Source organism: Pristiophorus japonicus, chromosome 15 (assembly GCF_044704955.1).
Source record: "Pristiophorus japonicus isolate sPriJap1 chromosome 15, sPriJap1.hap1, whole genome shotgun sequence".
In the NCBI taxonomy this organism is placed as follows: Eukaryota; Metazoa; Chordata; class Chondrichthyes; family Pristiophoridae; genus Pristiophorus; species Pristiophorus japonicus.
The window spans coordinates 163,594,214-163,611,781 of NC_091991.1; the positions used below are offsets into that span (position 1 = coordinate 163,594,214).

The 17,568-nt window shown below is 43.8% G+C and overlaps 2 protein-coding genes across 6 annotated transcripts in view; one reads left to right on the plus strand and one right to left on the minus strand.

The window, feature by feature from the left end:
- Nucleotides 1–17,568, plus strand: part of hagh (hydroxyacylglutathione hydrolase) — a 287,679-nt gene that overhangs the window by 258,600 nt on the left and 11,511 nt on the right. Inside the window, exons 1-5 of one of the 5 annotated variants that reach the window (XM_070901245.1) lie at nt 4,763–4,901; nt 6,999–7,165; nt 9,201–9,265; nt 12,551–12,668; nt 16,392–16,500. In XM_070901245.1, the coding sequence (XP_070757346.1) occupies nt 4,781–4,901; nt 6,999–7,165; nt 9,201–9,265; nt 12,551–12,668; nt 16,392–16,500 (580 nt within the window). In that variant the 5' untranslated portion in view covers nt 4,763–4,780. Of the gene's footprint in view, nt 1–4,762; nt 4,902–4,948; nt 4,970–5,361; nt 5,442–6,998; nt 7,166–9,200; nt 9,266–12,550; nt 12,669–16,391; nt 16,501–17,568 lie in introns of those variants that run through there. The other 4 variants (XM_070901247.1, XM_070901248.1, XM_070901246.1 and 1 more) reach the window with 4 other exon arrangements.
- fahd1 (fumarylacetoacetate hydrolase domain containing 1) lies at nt 3,087–4,561 on the minus strand. Its single transcript, XM_070901249.1, has one exon. The coding sequence runs from the start codon at nt 4,493–4,495 to the stop codon at nt 3,836–3,838; it is 660 nt and encodes a 219-aa protein (XP_070757350.1). The 5' UTR covers nt 4,496–4,561; the 3' UTR covers nt 3,087–3,835.

Genomic DNA, 17,568 nt, shown 5'->3' on the forward strand with positions numbered 1-17,568 from the left:
AACAGAGTTAACATTTCAGGTCAAGTTCTGATGAAAGATCATCAAGCTGTAACGTTAACTCTGTTTCTCTCTCTGCCTGACCTAAAAAAAGACTTGGATTTATATAGCGCCTTTCACGACCACCAGACATCCCAAAGCACTCTACAGCCAATGAAGTATTTTTTGAAATAAAGTCACTGTTGTAATGTAGGATACATGGCAGCCAATTTGCGCAGATAGCTCCCACAAACAGCAATGTGATTATCTGTTTTTTAGTGATGTTTTTTAGATCTGCCGAGTAGATCAGATCAGCCATGATCTTATTAAATGGCAGAGCAGGCTCGAGGGGCCAAATGGCCTACTCCTGCTCCTATTTCTTATGTTCCAGCATTTTCTGTTTTTCTCCCAGTAAGGTAAGTTTTTATTTTAATTCCAGTTTTCTTCAAGTCCCACAAGGAAACCTTAGGCCTCCCCTGCCTCGGGGTTCCCACCTCTTCCCCTGACCAAGATTCACCTCATCTTCTATCCGAGTCCCTTAGCGGCCTTCTGCCGCCCCAGTTTAGTGTCTGGGCAAGCTCTCCCTCTAGCTTCCCGGCCATTTTGGTTGCCAAGTAGCAAGTTAATGAGTCCCAGCCGTTCAGTATTTGTTTATTCTTCCATTGGTACTCACCATATTCGTCCGGCTTTTTCTGGTTTTCTGGTTTTCAGCATTGTAATAAAATATTTTTGTTTCCTTGCCTTTCCACAGTTTTCATTAATTCAGTTCTTGCTCAATCTGTTAAAATAGTGCTGCACTAGATGGGTATTTCTACCAGTATTGCAGGTGCACACCCAGGTCTGTAAGCCTTTTTGTGGTTTAACATTATCACAACTCCCTGATTAGGCCAAATTGCGCATTTCCAACTGTTCTGCTTCAGTTATTCTGGTGCTGGTCATTCCCACAAGTGGTCTGAGTGTTATGTTTCATCATAGGTGGTCCCTTGACCGAGGATGACTTGCTTCCACGAGTTCACAGATGTCTCAATGAAGGACCCAATATTCCAGTCCTGGACTCCAGTTGAACGGATGGAAGATGCCTGTGCGTGGATTTTTTTTTTTACGTGTGGTGACCGTTGCACATCAGCCACCACACGAGCTTGACAGAGCTCAGCCTTTATCCAGTGGCAAGGGTTAACCAGGACGACTGGAGACCTGCTCTGCTGCACGGACCTAGTGCGCATACATATCGCAGTGTGGGCTGGCCTGTGCTGCCCCTGGGCCCACGCCTCTTCTGGGCCCTGTACCCTCAATTGCCACAAACATTTGCCACACCACCGCCACGATCTCTCACTGCTCCTCCGCCACAAAACACTCGCCGCATCTCCACCACGATCTCCCTCCGCACCAAACATTTGCCGAACCTCCACCACGATCACCCACCGAATCTCAGCCACGATCCCTCAATGCTCCTCTGCCTCGAACACTCACGCCTTCGCCATGACCTTCCCATACCTCTGCTGTACCTGGGTCCCACCAATGCTCCTGTCTATGCTCCAAACAGCGACCTGGATCCTGATGACAGGGGTATGCCAGTCGTGTCCAATATCTAACTCTTCGATAATGCTCTGTGGGTGGAACCCTTGTGATCTAAACTGGATATCATGTCTTTCACATGTACTCTCACATGCACTTATCTGATCCTTTCAAAGGCAGACAGAAACACTTGACAGAATATAGCCAGCTATGAATTGTTAAACTGCTTTCATTGACAGCAAGTGAACAGTCAAAGCAAATTCCACTCACTTAGCTCAATTTCACTCCTTTCATGAAAAATGAAACCACATGCCCTGTCCTTTTTGTGGACTTACTTGTTTTTGGTATTGCCTTTCCTGCAGACTACTTCTAACCATAAAGACTGAAGTCCTGAGCTTAACTAGGATATTTAACTACAGTTCTTATGGTGCATGCGGACTATCCTGGCTAATGGGCCTTTATGAATTCCACAAATCAGCCTGTCTGACTCCAATACACATTCAATGCCTGCAACCTTTTTCAACCTGTATGAAGTAATTTTGGCTTAAAACACATGCCTTAAAACATAGCCCTTAACTCGATTCCAAAATCCTTTTTGTTAAGAAAAATGAAAAATCCCCAAACATGGCACCAACTATTCAAACAATTTGATGGACAGCAACAATATCAGATTTTTTTAAAGCTCAGAATTGATGAGTTGCCTCATGGTCATTTCTTGAAGCTATTGTTGTCACTAGGATTTTAGTATAGTGGCGCTATCTTAAATTTTCATACTACAGTACATACATTTGAACTGAAAAACACTTAGCATGTACAATTATACATTTTTGTCTTTCCAAACTTGGGTTATGTTTAGAAAGATCATTTTGAGCTGTAAAACATTAGAATGAAGTCCTGGTGGTTACAGGTTTATTGCAAGTGATGGTAATATTGGGACCAATTGGAAATGAAGGAACTTGCATTTAAATCAGGATATCTCAAAGCACTGAATTGCTTTGATGTGCTGTTACTATGCAGATGAATGCAGCAGTCTTTTTTCACAATAAGCAATGAGAGTACCAGTTAAGTCTATTTTTGGTGGTGTTGGTTGAAGGAAGAATATTGGTCAGAACACCAGGAGAGTGTCCTGCTCCTCCTCTGTGTGGTGCTAAGATCTCAACAGGCAGGTTCTGACACCAGCTACTAATACCAAAATATGCCCCAAGAACAGCACTTGACCTTATTTGCATGGAACACAAGCTCATTCAGGAGTAATATGGTCTGATGTACCTCACTCTTAAATTTTCCCTTGCACCAGAATGTGGGTGAATGTTACATAAGGTTAGCACAGCAATATCTGGGATATAGAAACTAATCCAGAAGTTGACCATTAGAAAGAAAAAAAGACTTGCTTTTATATCATCTCTTTTACGACCTCAGGACGTTCCAAAGCGCTTTACAGCCAATGAAGTACTTTAGAGGTGTAGTCACTGTTGTAATGTAGGAAATCATTAATACCAGGTCACTATTTAAATTGTTTATGTTTCACAGAAAATCATGTAGTAATGTACTTGTGCCATGAGGGTTTCTTTAAAATGAATAAGGACACTTGGCCATTTATTTCAATTTTTGAAAATCTCAAATACTTTATTTCATTTATATAATCTGTATTATTGCTTGGTTCAGTTGCATGTTGATCTTCACTGCCAGTCTGGTGGAGATGGTCAGAGTGCATCATCAGAACTCAGACAGGTTGGAGTTAGGCAGCTGTCATTACTTGGGCACTAGCAGCTCTCCCCTAATTCAATGTACATTGCTGAGCAATTGGCAGACAAACTGCTATATTGTAAAAGAAAATGACTTTGCATTTATATAGCACCTTTCACAACCACAACCACTAGATCTCCCAAAGCGCTTTACAGCCAATGAAGTAATTTTGAAGTGTAGTTGCTGTAATTTTGAAGTGTAGTCACTGTTGCTGTAGGAAACATGGCAGCCAATTTGTGCACAGCAAGCTCCCACAAACAGCAATGTGATAACCAGCTAATCTGTTTTTGTTATGCTGATTAAGGGATAAATATTGACCAGCACACCAGGGATAACTCCCCTGCTCTTCTTTGAAATAGTGCCAATGAGACCTTTTACATCCATCTGAGAGCAGACAGGGCCTTGGTTTAACATCTCATCCGAATGATTGCACCTCCGACAGTGCAGCGCTCCCCCAGTACTGCTTAGTGTCAGCTTAGATTTTTGTGCTTAAGTCTCTGGAGTGGGACTTGAACTCACAACCTTCTGATTGTCCAGAAAAATACGATGCAACGAAATACATTTCCCCCTCCCTCAAAACATTCCATATTAAACGGAATCAATGCTTTTCCACTCTGAACTTCATGGTGACCAGGTCGTCGATGCCAGCCTGTATCTCGTCGTGTTCCTGCACGGCAGACACTCCTGCAGGCGTCCCGGTGAGAATCAGATCCCCTTCTTCCAGCCGGATAATCTCGCTGATGTAGCTGATGAGATAGGGGACGGGGAAGATCATCTGGGACGTGTGGCCTCGCTGCCTTAGCTGGTCGTTGACCTTGAGCCAGAGCGACAGGCGGTGCGGGTCGGGGACCTGCTCCTTGGGGATAAAGTCGCTGACCGGGCAGGAGCAGTCGAAGGCTTTGGCCAAAGTCCACGGGTGACCTTTCTTCTTGCACTCGTCCTGCACCTCCCGGGCCGTCATGTCGAGGCACAGGGCGTAGCCAGCCACGTACTCCATGGCATCGGCCTGCGGGATGGCGCTGCCTCCCTTGCCCATCAGCACCCCCAGCTCCACTTCGTGGTGCAGGCTGTGGCAGTAGTACGGCAGCAGGATGGGCGAACCCGGCCGCACATAGGCGCTGGGCGGCTTGAGGAAGAGCAGCGGCTCGGTGCTGGGCACCGGGTTCTTTAGCTCCCGGGCATGGTCGGCGTAATTCCTCCCCACGCAGACAATCTTCCTGCCCCACTCCCAGAAGCAGCTGAGATTCCTGCCAGCCATTGCGCCGCTCCCTCTCCGGACTGGCGCAACCCCCCGCGGCAGCGACTTACGCCAGCCCAGATGCGCCGCTGCCGTGCAGCCCCGGATCCAATTCTTACCCTCATGCCGGATTTCATTGCATTTTTTAATTTGCAAAATCTCCGACGCGCCAGGCGTATTTATTTTTAAATAAATCTATTTTTTTTTTACAATTGCAACTGTTGCAAGGGTTAAGGGGGAAAAGGTTGCAATTGGTTGAGATGGCCCAATGGAGGAGCGGCTGAGGGTTGGAGGTTAAAGGCTCAGATGTTGATCCGCCCTCCCAGTCCCCGGCAGCAACCTCTGGGTTATATAACTCTGACTATGGTCGTTAAGCTGCACCGAATCCTAAGTGTTCCTGTGCTGGCAGCTGCTGCTTGCAGAGTCGGTAGGGCGCTCGCTTCCCTCGCCTTGTCCGCAGTGTGTGACACCTCCCAAATGATCCAAGTTGCCTATGTGTGTTTCTCATAACCAGCTAGTGTCATGCAAAGTGGTGTTTAACTCTGCAACAACTGTGCTTTATAAAAATAATACCTTCAGGTGTTCTCATGCAAACATTTCCATCATTAGCAATCTTTGTAATATTTCCCTATAGATTATTTTTTTTAAACAAATTGTAGTTCATATTTGTATCGATAGGGCCGTGTTTACCTTTTTGCGTATCTATATAATTTTTTTAAAACTGTACATAATGTAGCTTTATTCTAATCCATGCGGAAACCATTCTAGCTATTTGAATTAATTTGGTCAAAACATACATATTTTGGTAGCTGCCTCTTGCTTATTTTGACAGATGTATTTCTTGTGGGTCTGCCACTCAGCACCGAGGCCGAAGTTTGTATGTCATTACCTGTGCGAAGTGTTTCCAAGTATTGACTGCGGATTAGTACAGGATTTCAGGCCCAGTTGAATTTCTTGCATTGGGGAGGTATTCAGACGAGATTATGAATTTTAATTATTTAGAGCTGTGTTAGACTAAATTAGCAATTTCCGAAATTATGTTTTAAAATGAAAGCACTTGTTCTCAATTCAAATGCCCCTCGAGGAAATAAATAAATATGTTTTGGAAACCTAATTCCCAGAACTGGCAGGCCTGTCAGACAGGTAATGACCAAAGCAATGGGAAGTTGGGGAGACTCGACCCGGGCTGCTTTTGTGACTATCCTAGTGGACAACTGTAGACCAGCATTAATAGAGGCTTTGTCTAGTTATTATCTTGGTTAAGAAATAATAATGCGCAAAGGAAGAGTAGGGGAAAAAAATAATTTTGATAAATTATGGCATGACGAAAATGAAATGCTCTTTTAACAAAATGACATACTGTTTATTTAACCAAGTTTATGTACACATAAATGATGTAGGCCAATGTTCTGGTGATTGACAATGTGCAGTTTCTGGAGTTCTCTAACATACAGGAAATCCTATGCTTAAATCACTACCTGCTATACATCATAAAACAGCACATCACGGTTTACAGTGCATAATACCGCTATTAAATATAAAATGCTTTTTCTAAATAAAACAGTTTAATATGTGCAACATCATCTGTATTAAATGTACAAACCGTATAACTATTCCAACACTTATTCAGACATTTATAATCCTATCCAAATAGGTTCAGTACAAATTGAGGTTGCTTTATAAAGACAGAGGTCCCTTTCAATGCCATCTTGCCTTTCATCCAGTTAATTACCTCTGATTGATATCAGTCATAATGTATTATTTTCCTGATCTGACATGAAATGCAAAGGACAAAGGGAATTCATAGTGATGATAATACAGAAGGGTGGTCTTTTAGCCATGGTACCTATGTTGGTGCTCCTTCAACTGGAACTATTTACTCAAATCCAATTTCCCTTGCATCTTCCCCCAACTGGTTTAAAAAATGTGTCACTGTACACTCTGAAATGGAAAAGGATACTTCTTATTGGCCTAAGTTCTTAACAAGGAGATTAAAAAACCTAACATGGCTTCCTTTATTACAAAATGTCTACTTTTAAAAATAAGTTCTACCTGGACCAACCTGATCTTAGCCAAGTCTGTAGTTGGATGTTACAACTGGCCTCTGCACCCTGGGCTAGGAAGGGTTAAAATAAGCCTGGGTCCCTATCCTAAGATCTGTGCTGGAAGTGCATTTTGCGGATGTTGAATGAGGACAGCATTGCGACGTAAATGCACACACAGGGAATGTTTGCTTGGTTGAGGTGCGAGAGGGCTACTGGCATCCATGGAAATTACCCTGGCAAAATGAAGCATTCGGAAGGGGAGAGCAGAAAGTTGGTAAAGACCTGAGCTAGTATCATTGTTTCTGGTGTTATGCAACTTCCTTTCAATCTAAAATTAGGGACCCCTTTACAAAATAAATAGAATTTCTTATACCGTTGTCAATTAACAGCTGGTGATTTTCAGTGTTGGTGCAAAATATTCAGGAATAATTTATATAATTTCATATATATATATATTTGTTTACTTTATCCATCTGCAGGTTCAGTTTACTTTCACTCTGGTAGTGCCGTTAGAACGTCTGAACGCATTATTAAGGCAAACATGAAGGTCGAGTTGTTGCCAGCGCTGGCTGATAACTATATGTATCTCCTCATTGATAATGACACCAAAGAAGCGGCAATAGTGGACCCAGTGGAGCCACAGAAGGTAAGTAGGAAAACAAACTTACTGAAGTATTTGAACTAGTTAGATGTTCGTATAACTTTCATATTTGATTACAACAACAACTTGGATTTATATAGCACCTTTAACATAGTAAAACATTATAACATTGAAGCAGATTAGAAGTTCTCTTTTGTGTTGTGCTTTGTACATGGCTGTAATAGAAATGAACCAGGGCTTACGATTGTATTCAGGTGTTGTATTTGTGATGCCTAAATCAGCTCTTGAGTCGTCTTACAAAAGCCAACTCAATTAACACAGCATAACCATAATTTGTCCTTTAATGTGAGTGAAGTACAGTGTTGGTTGAGCCCCACTTAACTCAGAGCTCACAGAAAAATATGTACTTTTAACAGTTTTATTTTGCTACATCTATAACACGTATGAGACGTAAGAAATAGGAGCAGGAATAGATCATACGGCCCCTCGAGCCTGCTCTGCCATTCAGTGTGATCATGGCTGATCTTCGACCTCAACTCCACTTTCTCGCCCTACCCTTGATTCACGCTATATTTAGTATTATTCAGCCATTACAGAACTATGGGCTAGAATTTTGCCACCCTAACGTGCATTTTAACGCGATTCTTTCACGTTAAAACTAATTTTTTGTCCTTAAAATAAAGTGCTTCCACAAACCTTAAGGATGGCTTTGTCAAAATATCACCATTTTCAGTAACCTAAAAATATCGCCATTTTCATACCTAAAAAAATATACTGCCAAAGTTTAGCCATTTGGTACTGCTGTACCCGCTTCGCAAAATATCATTTTGAAATACCTTGCGTTGCAACATCAAGAATGCAGTAAGTAAGAAGACCTACAAAAAAGATAAGTTAATTTTTTTTTTTTACACACAATTTTCAGCGATTCTGTTATTAATGCTTTTATGAATGTTTTCTCAATTTTTATTTTTTTATTTTTTGCTAACATTTTTTGGGTGTTTTTTTCCTTGTATTTTTCGCGATATTGGCCTCAAGGTAAAGTTGGAGAGGATGGTGTTTTCAACACAATTCCTCCAGCAACGTCGTTTTTTTAACGACCAGGGTATTTTTTGGCCAAACTTACCCCATAAAAAAATGGCGCAATTTTTATTATTTTTTCATTAAAATGGCGTTATTTGTCAAATAACGACAGTCTGGTGAAATTCTAAACCCTATATTTCCAAATACCTGACCATTAACTGGGTTCAACTTAACATAATACAACTCAGTTTTGGTATTACAGCATTTAAGGTTCATAATAATGAAGTGTAACAGTACAGTTTTCAAGTTTATAGTATATGCTTGGTAAGGTTATTTTTTGTAGTCGATAAAACACTGATGTGTTTACAACATTAAATATAGTTTAGACAATATTACTATAAAGACATACAACCTTGGATAGAAGGTTAATTAATAAACTAAAACAGATGATCTGGACATTTTTCACATTGCTGTTTGTGGGACTTTGTTGTGCACATATTGGCTGTCATGTTTCCTCATTGCAACAGTGACCACACTTCAAAAGTACTTCATTGGCTGTAAAGTGCTTTGAGATGTTCTGAGGTTGCGAAATAGAAATGCAAATCTTTGTTTGGGGCTGTAGTGATGATTGGCCAGTTATGAGGATTGAGCTGATTAAACTCCCACAGTATCCCTGTACACAATAAGGGATCCCTAAGCTTTGGCACTTGCCAACCCATACCTAAACTCTGTGGACTGTATTCCTATGGGGAAATGGTGCACACAAAGCTTATCAGAGCTCGCTGACCAAAAGAAAATAGTTTTATATGTACTGAAGAAAATGGAAAATTCTGATGAATTTTAGAAGTAGTATATGAATGCCATAGTTTCTCTTGATTTCTGCATTATATCTCTAGTGAATTACTTTTCCAATTTCCTTTATAAATCACAGTTAATTATACTTCATAATATTCAGTTACCAAATTACTAACGTTTATTTTTGAAGACCCATGATTTGAACATTGCAAATAAAATTCAGGTTCAAGTGAATTATCTCTGCTTTGTTTTTGTTTTTTTTAAGGTAGTTGAAGCAGTTAAAAAGCATGGAGTAAAGCTGACTACGGTTCTCACCACACACCACCACTGGTAAGCGCATGGTGTTTTTTGAAAGCGAACTTTAGCAAGGGAATGAAAAATATACCCAACAAAAGTATATCTACAGCAGCCAGCATAAACCTGCAATAAAACCCTTGGAACTAACAGGCTGTTGATTTGGGATTTTTAGCTCAATATTTGCTACCTGTGAACGCCAGTCGCTTCTGTACTCAGGTCTGGGCTGAACAAGAAAGCAAGATCTGGAGAGCAGTAATCAACATTTACATAGTGCTTTTAACGTAGAAAAAAATCCCACAGCAGACCGTAGAGGAGATGTGGCAGTAATGGAAGAGTTAAGAGAGATAGCCAATAGCACGGGCATAAAGCAAGGTTTTGAGGAGGTGGTTAAAGACTGAACGAGAGTTAGCAAGGGTATGGAGAGCTTTAGGGAGGGAGCTGCAGAGTGTAAGGTTGAGACAGCTGAAGGATCTGTCTTCGACGATGAAGTATGAGGAGAGGAGAGATGCACAGGCGATCAGAGTCGGAGGACCAAAGGGCATTGGCCGGGAGTTAAGATTGGAGAGGATTGCAGAGTTAGGGAGAGGCAAGACCATGAACAAGAAACATTTTAAACTGTTGGGCACAGAGAGCCAATAGAGTTAAGTAACAGAGTGAAGCGCAGGATTCTGACGACAACGTTTTGAGTTTGTGAAGCTGGGAAAACTGGAGGCCAACAAGGAGAAGTTGTGTCTAGAAATGGCAGCGGCACAGAAAAGGATTTCAGCAGCAGTGGGCATGAGGAAAGGGTGATGGAGGGCAGCGTTGCTGAGGTGGAAGTAAGGGGTCTTGGTGACAGGTATGGTTTTGATGCTATGTTAGGTTGAACAGAATGCTGAGATTGTGCACAGTCTGGGTTTGGCCTTAGCAAGAGGCCAGAAGGGGATAGTGTTGGTGGCAAGGACATGAATGTGTTCTTTAAGCTGCTTTGTATCAGCATGCTGGTGGGAATAGTTAGGGAATTTTAGAGATAGGTGAGTCAGTTACAGGGAGGAGGGATGATATGGAAGTTGCTGAAAAATATAGAGGGTGCAGGGCCTTGGGGAAAGGGGATATGGTGCATCACAACATACTTGAGTTAAAGCAATAGTACAAAGTGCAGCCAATAGCACTGAAGATGGTGCTCAGATGCAAAAACGGCAGTAGCAGCGGGAATGGGTAAGGAACACAGTGTCACTAAGAGGATTACCAAGAAACAGCAAAAACAAAGAGATACAAACAGCAGATCAGTGGTCAAACTGACAGGCAGTCTAATGAAAAGGACGACAGCATAAGATTCTTTGCGCCAAAACCTGCCAATACCCTCATTCCACCACCCTACCCATTCCACCCACAGCCCAAATCCTAACTGAAACCCGGGTTCAATCCCTCTTTCCACAACCCAACATCTGGCCTGTCCAGATCCAACACTCCATCCACTACCTCCAGTCCAAAAGGAAAGAAGAATAACGCATAACAGTGAAAGATGAGAGACAGATGTAATAATGAGGAAGAGAGAGACAGACAGATGATCACACACAGGAGCACAAAAGAATTATTAACAAACCACAATACATACAGAGGGAAAGTGAGATGATAAGAGACATCGGGACCGAAATTCACCCCCACCGGAAACGTGTCACACCTACCGTTTTTGTAGTGTGTTGGCTGCCACAATGGATGTGGCGGCCCATCTTGCAAAATTCAGCTCTTTGTCGGTTTTTTTCGAGCAGGGCAGAAGTTGGTCATAATGGGGGCGGGAATGGAGACGGGACAGAGTCTCCGCCGCTGTCAGTCATCAGCGCGTGCTGGTGACATCATCGCGCTGGCACATCACAACGTCTCTCCTCTTCAGTTAAAGGGGAGAGCCACTGCGAGCTCTGCATCTTTTTAAGTTAGATCCACTAGTCCACCAGGGAGGGTTTCGGCCGGGCCAGCGGCCTGGCACCCAAGAGGGGCTACCTGTTGGCGGCCCAGCCGAACCCGGGGGGCATAGTTGTCGGGTTGACCTGCCAGTCGGCCGACAAAAAATAAATAAGATGGCGGCCCCGGCAGTGCGCCCTCCCCTTTAATGGCGGCCGCACCGCCATTTCAAACACAGTGTACCGACAGAAAAAGCTGTCGGAGGCAGCCGGAAGACGTTCTCAGCTGAATTTCGCTTCCGGGGCGGGACATCGGCGGTGCGCTCTTTGATGACGTACTGAGGAGGCTTCAGCAGCAGCAGGACGGAAGTGGGGGGAGCGGGGCGGATATGGTCGTCGACAGAAACCCCCCTGAGGAGAATTTTGCGAGCGGCGGCCATTCGATGAAAACTCGGCGGCCATTCGACACCGCCACGTGGCCGCCACTTTCCGACGGCCAGAGGTCTTATCGGGAGGCGAATTTCAGTCCCATAGAGAAGCAACAATCGAGATGCTATACCCTGACTTGCATGAGCAATGCCACAAGTGATCTGCTAACGTACATAGTATAAAAACATGGTTTCGCTGTTTAGTCTGCGTACTGCTTTAGTACACACATATATTGCTTTTAACAAAAGTTGCATTGTGAATTGTACTACTCCAAATATCATTCGCAGTTAGTATAAATCCACAGCAGTTGCTTCCCAATTTCCCCCCAACTAATAATCTGGAAATACTTTTTCCAATAGAGCGTGGGGTGACTCCCAATGTCATGACAGGACAGATTCAGGTGGAGGTACAGTGTCAGGATAAGCTAGTGGATTCGCACCATTACATCAGCCCAGTGCGATCTCACCATTACATCAGCCCAGTGCGATCTCACCATTACATCTGCCCAGTGCGATCTCACCATTACATCTGCCCAGTGCATTCTCACCATTACTTCTGCCCAGTGCGATCTCACCATTACTTCTGCCCAGTGCGATCTCACCATTACATCAGCCCAGTGCGATCTCACCATTACATCTGCCCAGTGCGATCTCACCATTACACCTGCCCAGTGCGATCTCACCATTACATCAGCCCAGTGCGATCTCACCATTACATCTGCCCAGTGCGATCTCACCATTACATCTGCCCAGTGCGATCTCACCATTACATCTGCCCAGTGCGATCTCACCATTACATCAGCCCAGTGCGATCTCACCATTACATCTGCCCAGTGCGATCTCACCATTACATCTGCCTAATGCCACAGACTAGTTAGTGTGAGAGTGTTTCTGTCACTGGGTATCTCTCATCTCTTCCCCCACACCGTGCACACACACACACATTAGCGATTTTCCTGTATTATTTGATATCTCGTTTTGATGATATTGTCCTGCTGTCTTGTTTTCAGGGACCATGCTGGGGGTAACGAGGAGCTGGTGAATAAGGTGCCTGGTCTTGAGGTGTATGGTGGTGATGACCGGATCGGAGCTCTCACTTGTAGAGTGAGACATAAGAATACCTTCCAGGTAGATAATAATAATAATAACTTGTATTTATATAGCACCTTTAATGTAGTAAAACGTTAAATTTAAAATTAAACGTTAAAATCCCAAGATCACCAAAATTTCTGAGCACGCACTAGAAGGATCACCTGTACCCATAATCATTGTAAATAAGTTCCTGTTACTTTAGCCAAAAAATGTAACGTGATGGAAGAACATCCTTAACTTAACTGTATTAACATAGAAACATAGAAACATAGAAAATAGGTGCAGGAGCAGGCCATTCAGCCCTTCTAGCCTGCACCGCCATTCAATGAGTTCATGGCTGAACATGAAACTTCAGTACCTCCTTCCTGCTTTCTCGCCATAACCCTTGATCCCCCGAGTAGTAAGGACTTCATCTAACTCCCTTTTGAATATATTTAGTGAATTGGCCTCAACTACTTTCTGTGGTAGACAATTCCACAGGTTCACCACTCTCTGGGTGAAGAAGTTTCTCCTTATCTCGGTCCTAAATGGCTTACCCCTTATCCTCAGACTGTGACCCCTGGTTCTGGACTTCCCCAACATTGGGAACATTCTTTCTGCATCTAACCTGTCTAAACCCGTCAGAATTTTAAACGTTTCTATGAGGTCCCCTCTCATTCTTCTGAACTCCAGTGAATACAAGCCCAGTTGATCCAATCTTTCTTGATAGGTCAGTCCCGCCATCCCGGGAATCAGTCTGGTGAACCTTCGCTGCACTCCCTCAATAGCAAGAATGTCCTTCCTCAACTTAGGAGACCAAAACTGTACACAATACTCCAGGTGTGGCCTCACCAAGGCCCTGTACAACTGTAGCAACACCTCCCTGCCCCTGTATTCAAATCCCCTCGCTATGAAGGCCAACATGCCATTTGCTTTCTTAACCGCCTGCTGTACCTGCATGCTAACCTTCAATGACTGATGTACCATGACACCCAGGTCTCGTTGCACCTTCCCTTTTCCTAATCTGTCACCATTCAGATAATAGTCTGTCTCTCTGTTTTTACCACCAAAGTGGATAACCTCACATTTATCCACATTATACTTCATCTGCCATGCATTTGCCCACTCACCTAACCTATCCAAGTCACACTGCAGCCTAATAGCATCCTCCTCGCAGCTCACACTGCCACCCAACTTAGTATCATCCGCAAATTTGGAGATACTGCATTTAATCCCCTCGTCTAAATCATTAATGTACAATGTAAACAGCTGGGGCCCCAGCACAGAACCTTGCGGCACTCCACTAGTCACTGCCTGCCATTCTGAAAAGTACCCGTTTACTCCTATTCTTTGCTTCCTGTCTGACAACCAGTTCTCAATCCACGTCAGCACACTACCCCCAATCCCATGTGCTTTAACTTTGCACATTAATCTCTTGTGTGGGACCTTGTCGAAAGCCTTCTGAAAGTCCAAATATACCACATCAACTGGTTCTCCTTTGTCCACTTTACTGGAAACATCCTCAAAAAATTCCAGAAGATTTGTCAAGCATGATTTCCCTTTCACAAATCCATGCTGACTTGGACCTATCATGTCACCATTTTCCAGATGCACTGCTATGACATCCTTAATAATTGATTCCATCATTTTACCCACTACTGAGGTCAGGCTGACCGGTCTATAATTCCCTGTTTTCTCTCTCCCTCCTTTTTTAAAAAGTGGGGTTACATTGGCTACCCTCCACTCCATAGGAACTGATCCAGAGTCAATGGAATGTTGGAAAATGACTGTCAATGCATCCGCTATTTCCAAGGCCACCTCCTTAAGTACTCTAGGATGCAGTCCATCAGGCCCTGGGGATTTATCGGCCTTCAATCCCATCAATTTCCCCAACACAATTTCCCGACTAATAAAGATTTCCCTCAGTTCCCCCTCCTTACTAGACCCTCTGACCCCTTTTATATCCGGAAAGTTGTTTGTATCCTCCTTAGTGAATACCGAACCAAAGTACTTGTTCAATTGGTCTGCCATTTCTTTGTTCCCCGTTATGACTTCCCCTGATTCTGACTGCAGGGGACCTACGTTTGTCTTCACCAACCTTTTTCTCTTTACATACCTATAGAAACTTTTGCAATCCGCCTTAATGTTCCCTGCAAGCTTCTTCTCGTACTCCATTTTCCCTGCCCTAATCAAACCCTTTGTCCTCCTCTGCTGAGTTCTAAATTTCTCCCAGTCCCCAGGTTCGCTGCTATTTCTGGCCAATTTGTATGCCACTTCCTTGGCTTTAATACTATCCCTGATTTCCCTAGATAGCCACGGTTGAGCCACCTTCCCTTTTTTATTTTTATGCCAGACTGGAATGTACAATTGTTTTAATTCATCCATGCGGTCTCTAAATGTCTGCCATTGCCCATCCACAGTCAACCCCCTAAGTGTCATTCGCCAATCTATCCTAGCCAATTCACGCCTCATACCTTCAAAGTTACCCTTCTTTAAGTTCTGGACCATGGTCTCTGAAATTACTGTTTCATTCTCCATCCTAATGCAGAATTCCACCATATTATGGTCACTCTTCCCCAAGGGGCCTCGCACAATGAGATTGCTAATTAATCCTCTCTCATTACACAACACCCAGTCTAAGATGGCCTCCCCCCTAGTTGGTTCCTCAACATATTGGTCTAGAAAACCATCCCTTATGCACTCCAGGAAATCCTCCTCCACCGTATTGCTTCCAGTTTGGCTAGCCCAATCTATGTGCATATTAAAGTCACCCATTATAACTGCTACACCTTTATTGCATGCACCCCTAATTTCCTGTTTGATGCCCTCCCCAACATCCCTATTACTGTTTGGAGGTCTGTACACAACTCCTACTAACGTTTTTTGCCCTTTGGTGTTCTGCAGCTCTACCCATATAGATTCCACATCATCCAAGCTAATGTCTTTCCTAACTATTGCATTAATCTCCTCTTTAACCAGCAATGCTACCCCACCTCCTTTTCCTTTTATTCTATCCTTCCTGAATGTTGAATACCCCTGAATGTTGAGTTCCCAGCCCTGATCATCCTGGAGCCACGTCTCCGTAATCCCCGTAATTATGTGAATTAGTTTCAATAGAGTTCATGAATAAGACTCAAGTTATTTTGAAGTTGCAGTATCCATTTTCCTGCACTTGGTGAAGACAAATAATTGCTCCCTCATTAAAAGGAATTGTCAAGCTCACTGTCTTTCATTTCCCTGATGGAGCTGCAGAATGATGGCTACACCTCACAGCTTGGAGTGCTTTGGGCTGTGGACTGCTGGATGACGAGCTGGTTGGCAGGAGATGTAGTTGCAGTAGGTTGAGTCAGCTTTGTATGCCTGCTTGTCCCCTCTCGTCCCTCCCTTTCCCAATTTACACATTGGCACATCTAGCAGCCTTGCGAGGAGCTCTTTAAATCTTCGACTGGTGGGTGGCCCTGCACCTCACACATGTGCCCGCCCCATCGCCGGGCTGTACCCTGTGCAGACCCGAGTTTTGCATCTGATCCCCCTTTAGTGCTATTTTTAGTAAGGATTTTTTTTTCTGCAAAGAAAATTAATTATATATTGTCCTCTGTGTTCTACTTGATATATATATATATCTATAAAGCTGATCCATAGTTTGGTTTTTTGTATGATTGAAATCAATATGGTTTTGGAAAGAAGATACTAGCAATTAAAAAAAATGATTAAGACAATGATTCTTAGAGTGTTTAAAAATTAAACTAACTACCAGACGTGATGTGCTTAAACATTCAGGTTGGCTCTTTGAATGTGAAATGCCTGTTTACACCCTGTCATACATCAGGACATATCTGCTACTTTGTGACAAAAGAGAATAGCGTTGAAGCACCAGCTGTATTCACTGGTGAGTGTAGCGGAAACCTCCCTCTACAGTGTAACTAAATAATCGTTCAGCATACAGATAGCGCTAGTCTTTACCAAATACTCAATGGATATGCTTTGATTTTCAAGTAAAAGTGATCCACATTTGCCAATGCTGAATGCGTGCTGTGTTGAGTACTAAGCAATGTTTATGTAATAAGGCCTAATGATATTCTTTTAAAGTTTGTATCTTTTTATATGTCAGATTAGTTCTGAGTAGAAACATCCTTCAGTTTGACTGCCTCCTGTGGTGACTCTGTTTACTATGAACGCTAAAAGGTGCATTTTGCGTGCAGACCAATCTCAAGCTGCCAGACTTGAGTAATCAAGTACATGGATTTTCATAATTAAGGCGTCTAGGCCCAGAAATTCGGGCGCGCCATCTCTTTGGGACTGCGGGGTGGGAGGCGGTGCAGGGAATTAACCCTGCACCTGAGTTCCGAGGCATTCTCCATATAGGGCCTCGGGCCTCCTTAGCATTGAGCTGGTGAGAGCCACAGGCAGCCCGACAGGAGATGGTGCGATTCAAGACTGCTGCGATGCCGAGTCAGGTAAGTGAGGAAAGGGGGGACCAATCCGCAATAGGGGAGGGTGCAGCTGAGGTAGGGAGGTAGGGATGGCCGGGGGGGGGGGGGGGGGGGGGGGAGGTGGGAGGGGAGAGTTAGTGGCGGCTATCGGGCCGGGGGTGGGGGCTGGCGATCAGGGGTGTTAGCGGCGGTGATCAGGGGCAGCTCGCGGCAGCAGTTGTGGGGGCAACGATGACGACTATCACGAATGGACCCCGATGGTCGGCAGCAGCCTGCTTCCTCCCGGCTCCCCATTCGGATAAGAATGTTTTGTAAACTTACCCTGCAGGTGACAGCCTCTTTAAGGAACGTCGGTTATGCCACATGTAGGCTTCCCATAGGGGCCTCAAACAGGCATGAGGCCCCTTTTTTGGCATATGTGTGGACACTGCACACCAATTCTTTGGTCTTTACCAATATAGCTGGCGGCACACTTCTGGCTCGTATTGAGGAATCGCTTCCTGCCCGCCATATTAGAGGCTTAG

Coding starts and splice junctions, on each gene's coding strand:
- fahd1 (XM_070901249.1), bottom strand. CDS start 4,495: ATGGCTGGCAGGAATCTCAGCTGCTTCTGGGAGTGGGGCAGGAAGATT.